This window comes from Austrofundulus limnaeus, unplaced genomic scaffold (assembly GCF_001266775.1).
Source record: "Austrofundulus limnaeus strain Quisiro unplaced genomic scaffold, Austrofundulus_limnaeus-1.0 Scaffold3, whole genome shotgun sequence".
Classification (NCBI taxonomy): domain Eukaryota; kingdom Metazoa; phylum Chordata; class Actinopteri; order Cyprinodontiformes; family Rivulidae; genus Austrofundulus; species Austrofundulus limnaeus.
The window spans coordinates 2,161,666-2,168,091 of NW_013952405.1; the positions used below are offsets into that span (position 1 = coordinate 2,161,666).

General features: G+C 39.3%; 1 protein-coding gene across 1 annotated transcript in view; it reads right to left on the minus strand.

Moving 5' to 3' along the window:
* Positions 1-6,426, minus strand: part of b4galt5 (UDP-Gal:betaGlcNAc beta 1,4- galactosyltransferase, polypeptide 5) — a 37,466-nt gene that overhangs the window by 8,189 nt on the left and 22,851 nt on the right. The window contains exons 2-4 of the mRNA XM_014017090.1: positions 1,289-1,405; positions 997-1,110; positions 653-780 (exon numbers count right to left, since the gene is read on the minus strand). Coding sequence (XP_013872544.1) covers positions 653-780; positions 997-1,110; positions 1,289-1,405 — 359 coding nt within the window. The remainder of the gene's footprint in view (positions 1-652; positions 781-996; positions 1,111-1,288; positions 1,406-6,426) is intronic.

The following is a 6,426-nucleotide window of genomic DNA, read 5'->3' on the forward strand; positions in this document are numbered from 1 at the left end:
AAAAAAAAAAAAAAAAACGTGCAAACACAAAGCAATGTTTATTTCATAACCCCATACAACACCATGAAAAAAGCCAATAAAACCACAACAAAAAYGATATGCAGTAGATAAGAGTGGGTTAAAAATAATGTAGCAATGCAGCATTTAGGGGGAAGAAAAGGGTGAAATTGCTTTGCTGGCTCCTTGGACATTGCAAATACTATTACACTGTTTTGTGTGTCAGACGAGAGAAGCCACATCATTTTACATCACAAAATAAATGGGAAAGTCTATTAAAAAGCACCTTATGGAGACAATTTACCAACATGACACAATAAGGATGCCTTACTGAGAAATCAGATAACATGTGCATACTACGAGCTGCAGAGAAAATAAACTGATGAGGTGGAAAAAAACAGAAAACGAAAACTACAGAGACGCTTGTCAGCATAATTTATTCTAAATAATATGTTCAACTGCAGAATTTTTAGAATGAATGAACATCATTTCTCACAAAGCTCTCCTGTACGACGTTTTGCTACAGTCTGCCAGAGGCCGTTAGGAACCTTTTGCGCTCTATATGGCACAATCATGCTGCTGTTACCCCACTGGCCAAACTGTTCATGCTTGTCAACCCGCTCTCCTTTTCCACAGTGTCACACACGGAACTTACCTTCCAGCGAGGTAAACAGTCTTTGGGCTTCCAGAAGCCTCCTGGGGCCATGCTGGGCTCTCGCTCCAGCGAGGACCTTTCGACGTCCTCCAGAGATATTTCACTCATGTTCACCTCCAACCTCCCCTCTTGAGTGTGGGAGAAAAAAAAACAAGTCAAGAGATTTTATAAGGGCAGAAAAGGTCAATGTACAGTGACGGATGAGTAGCATGGGAAATACAGTATAAGACTAGCTGTTACAACAGGTTTGAATTCATTTCAAAATTAAATAAATTTGTCTGTTAATTTCAACAACAAACTCATTGAGGTTTTTTTGTTGTTGTTGTGGTTTTGCAATAACTTACTCATTGAGGGCAGCTTCTCAGGGCAAACCTGCGAAGGGAGGTATGTGAACCCCTCAGGGAGGTATGTAGTGGGCGGAGCGTCGCTCTCACTGAAGTTGAAGTCATAAGGATAATCTGCAATGACACGAGAGCAGGTATCAGTATGACATCACCAGGAGTTTACTTTCCATTTTGCTCTGGGAAACTCGGCTGAATGTTGTTTTGCTTTGACACAGATATTCTGCATCTGATTCATTATCATTGATCATTAGTGTATGCTTGTTTTTTTTCTTATATATTTTATTTGATTTACCTGTGCCATTGATGCTGTAGGCCCCTCTCACTTGCTCCAGAACCTGAGCTCCAATGTTCTTAACGTTCTCTCTGATCTGGATGCCCCTGGCTTGAACCATGAATACATATTCATTCACTGTTAAAAGAGGGAAGAAGAAAAGCAAGAAATAAAAATCACATTTTAGTATTATATGAAGAAATAAGGAACTGATTTCAAATAAAAAAGAAAGAAGTTTCACTTCCTCTGTCATAGTAAGCGGTGATAGTGCAGAAATTCAGGGGTGGGGTTGGGTGGGGGGGTGGATCCACCTCATTTCACTTTCACTCCTATGAATGAACAGTCTGGGCTAACTAGAACCAGTGCTTACAGAAGCAGGTTGATGCATACTGAGAAAAAAACAAACACTTTCTCTTAAAATGGGTATGACTCAATTATGTGGAAAGAAAAAAAAACTTCTTAAGAAAGCTTTATTTATAAAAAAAATAATAAAACAAAAAATACTGGAGGATTATTTCTGATGAAGACAGAGAAAAGAAGTAATTTGAATTATTTGAATTAACTGATTGATCGGTGCCTTTTACACATGATAGCATTGCTTTGTCTTCAGATGAACTACCGTTTCCAGCCATTAGCTACTGCACTGTCAATAATGGACTATTACTTTTGATACATTTGCTTGTAATGGGAAAATTTGAAAGGGCATATATAGGATGAGTGCAGAAAAAAAAATACATCAAWGCAGCCGAGTCAAAAGAGGAAGCAGTAAAAAGCTTTTTAGAGTATTTCCATTTCTTAGACCTCATAATAAGAATATGCTATGCTTTACATCCCAGATAATGTCCAGTGGATCTCATCTATCTCACTTCAGGCTGGTACGTGGACAACAGTTGTGTTCGTTTGGAAAACAGCTCTCACTGGTAATGTTTTAACAGCTTTGTGAAAGTTCTGCTCAGTGTGGGTTGACCTAAATAACACAGGAAGAAAGGTTAACCTGCCAAAGAGGAGCAGTGCAGTGGAAAAATGAGGGGGGCRGGGGTAGGAGGTCTAAATATGAATCAGCAAATGACTTGAAAACACACACATTAATTCCATTTAGTRGTTTTTATGTGTGTGCACTCTAAAAAGTTGGGGTTTCTGTTTGATTAGCATAGCAACATATGCAAGTTTCTGATGTTATCAAAGAGCAAAAGTAAAATTCCTGAGATACAATAGTTGACAGGATTACTGAGGATTATTACGTCTGTTTTCTTTAGTTGGATCGACACAGTGCAGTCACAATAATGAATCCCTGCCTTTATGAATCTGATCGTACAATCACTGGACACTCAATCAGTCAGCATTCAACCTAAACAAATCCAAATCTGATTCACATTCTTGGAAATAATAAAAGTGTCTGAGAGCATGCTGCGCGTAAGTATAATACTGCTGAGCCAGAAATCTGCGGGATGTGATTTGTCATTTGTAATTGCATTACAGTTTCCATCACATTCATCTTATTTTATACTTGCTGCCAGGCTTGCAGGACTACAGACTATTGGCTCCAAGCAGTAACTGAAATCAATGTTCACGTTTCACCTCTGCAGCATGTAAATACTACAAGTGCCACTGTGGCAAATCAGCAAAAGATGATAATAAAAAAAAGGAGAAATCATGGAGCTGGTTCATTAACACAGAGGATGTAAAAGATGAAGCAACTGGATGAGAAACAAGGGAAAACCACAGAGCAGGTCTGGTTCACAAAAACAGAAGAGTGGAAAAAAGATAAAAAAAAGACAAAAACAAAACCACATACACAAAAAACAAACAAACAAACAAACAGACAAACAAAATACCCACATACACAAATGCCGATGCCTTCTGAGATACCATATGATGGAAACATGCTAAGAGGCATCTGGAGTATGACCCAGGGCGTGCATCGACCTGTTCTGACATGAATCGTTTTCATGCCTGCCAATGGAGATTCATATACAGCCCTACCAGGGAAGACACGACCTATATACATACTCAACATTTATGTGCAATACTTTGTCAAAACACTTTAACATTTGCGGATAAAACACACACCAAAAACCAACAAAACTAAGCAAAAACAACAAAATCGCAGTTTGATAGTTGCTGCAAAATGTATTTTTATATCTTGTGCTCACTCTCCACAAATCGGCTCTTTCAAGTGGCAGAAAGTGGCAGCTTCATCTACTGTAWACAAGGCAGCGGGCATGCAATTCGTCTCAGATTAAACATGCTCTCCAGACTTGGGAGTAATGGTTTTTGCTGACGTATTCAAGGCAACAAACTGTGACAAATGCAATGAGACACGAGAGACCTGAACCTTGAAGGAAACTAACATAATAGGCAACAACACAAGGCTGCTCACAGTTGACATATCAGCAAAGAAGCGGCTTGCTCGTATACGCAAACATATGGATATAGGGTTTTGGTGCTGGGCAGCAACTACAAGATAGACGKATAGATTGGAAAAACCAACCTACTGTAACCCGTCAAGCATAACAAAAGACCTTGAACAACCTTGTCTTCTACAGCTCCCACAGAACACGCTGTCCACATGCCAAGCCCAGCCCACCTCTTCCTCTATCCCGCTCTCTTTCTCCACATTATTCCCTCTTTCCACTTATCTGTATTTCCCTCCATCTCGCTCTTCCTTTCTGTATGCTGCTGTCCCCGTTTAATGTGCTTTGAGTCACTTTCTGTCCAACCCGTTTGTTCTTATCGTTTAAGTAAATAATCTGAATGATGGATTGCAGGCTCATGGGAACAACTCCAGGCAAGGACCCAACCCAACACTGTACTTAATAGAAAAAGAAAAGAGGCAACAAACAAGAAAAAAAAGGAAGACATGCGCTATCTTTCTGCTTGTACTCTGCAAGGCAATTAACTCAGCATTGATAGCTCAGCAGTGGGAGGTGATCTGTCCCATTCTGCTGGCTTCCTGATAAGAGCTGAAAGGCATTTTTTTATTATTATTTTTTTTTCTTCCTCACAGCAGAAATGATTTCTGTAGGCACGCACAGCATACTTGCTCTCATAGCTTCAAGGGTTTCTAGCTGTCACTCTCAGAGAGGGTCAGTTTAATGCCACATTCTATCAGTGACACCCACAGATCCACATGTTCAGAAAGATAAATCAGAGAAACAGGGGCTACACGGGCACACACTCATCATCGCTTATTGAATGCTGAATGTACAACACGCTAGTGTAATTAATTCAGCTGCCATCTACACTATCAGAAATGTAACACATTACATTGCCTACACATGACTTAGCGGGTCAATTTCAATACCTTATTGAAAAGCAGGGACGTTATTACTTGAAGTATTAACAGCAAATCCCTCACAATTAACTGCTACAATGGCTGCAATCTGAGCAAACTGATGTGCTAACGATGCGAGGATTGGCATGTAACGATAATTTAAGCTGACTTTTTCAAGCAGAAAATTTGTGCATTTTATTTAAATGAATATTGACTTTTAGCTGAGAGGATCAATCATGTCATTACCTCATCTGACCTCTCTGTAAGTGATGCCGGGAAATCCACAGGCTAGAGTGATCAATGCTCTAATGCAGTACAYTTTTGGTCAATACAAAGCACAAAATAACCAAAGATGTTTTATTATTCCTTCTACCTAATACATGTCCAACTCCAAAAATAAAAATAATTTTCAAACATTTAGATTTGATGGTATATTTACTGCACAAATACTTCACCATTGTTTCAATGTTCTTTTTGATAGATACATWATGTACTGAATGAAATGAAAAAATTTCCCCCAGGGGAAAAACTAAATACTGGTATGTTTGATTGGACATATATAAACAATTCATAGCAATTGATCAGTCTAACATTATGACCATTTGCTTTTGCTGTCAGAAAAGCTCAGACTGATGAAAACAAGGACAAATGATGTTTGAAACGATCTTTAGGTGTCTAGTATGAAATAAGCTACTAAAGTTAGTAAAATTTGKTCTCTGTTAGTTGTCTAATCTGATGTGGAAAAACCACAAGAAGCTTTTGTAGGGCCAGTAAATGAGGCAACACAAACGTTTAGGTGGGTAAAATGTGTCAATGCAACAAMTGGATACTTGAAACTGATGTTATCCTTGTAGAACCCTTCATAGCAGCAGCAGTGCTACTAACCTTACCTATCAGTGGTAATGCCTCAWCAGTTTGGGAGAAAGAGAGACACCTAGTTGTTGTTGTTGTGTGTATGTATGTGTGTGGTTTTCTGTTGCAGATCAGATGACTAAAACCGTGTGTCAAACATACAGGGGTTACTAGTCTTGCATCATGTTTGCCAACATCAGACTTTATTAACCGGCACTCCCTTTCTACACAAAGTGACATCTCATCTTGACCTTTTATGTCTCATTTCATTGTCATGTGGAGGTTTAATATTGGCCATCACCAGTGATTCTCTGAGTTATTTGAGTACTTCTGAGAAGGATGCAAATGCTTTAGAAAAGTGATGTTTACAGGAAGGCTTTCTGGTCAAATGCTGAGCAACTGGGAAACAAATATTCCTGACTCTGAGACAAGWATGTGTTTCAAACAGTTCTGCTGCGATTCCCTCTGATGTCAGGAAGTTTTATCGGCTCTGCTATTTATTAATGTTTGACTAGCTGATTAATGACAGTGTCGACTACAGTTTTGGTCTGGGGGTAACTTCAGGTTATGTACACAAGTAAAGTGGAATTCTTTCCCAAGGGAGCATTCTGTATTTTTTCAGAGACACACACTAAGTAGCCATAACATAAAAAGCACCAACAAACAAGTGACCATCTTGATACAGCCATTTATTTTGCTGGGAAAACCTAGGCCCAGACATTGCAAAAGTTTTTGTGGGGCTACAGAACAGGAATACTAGACTGTGGCGATGATATGTACTATGAGTGTTTGAGAGGAGTTTCAGCTTCTTGGCAGTCATGACAAACACTCGTGTTCTTTGAATATTGAAATGCCAGTTTAGCTCCCTTCCTGAAAGACACAGAAATGAGCACAAGCAGCTGCTGCTGATTATGAAGACAATATTGGTCGAATGCAAGTTATGGTCACATGATATTCAGTCATAAGTGGATCAGGAGGATTCCTCCAAAACCACAGCTGCACTGCACACACACACACACACACACACACACAC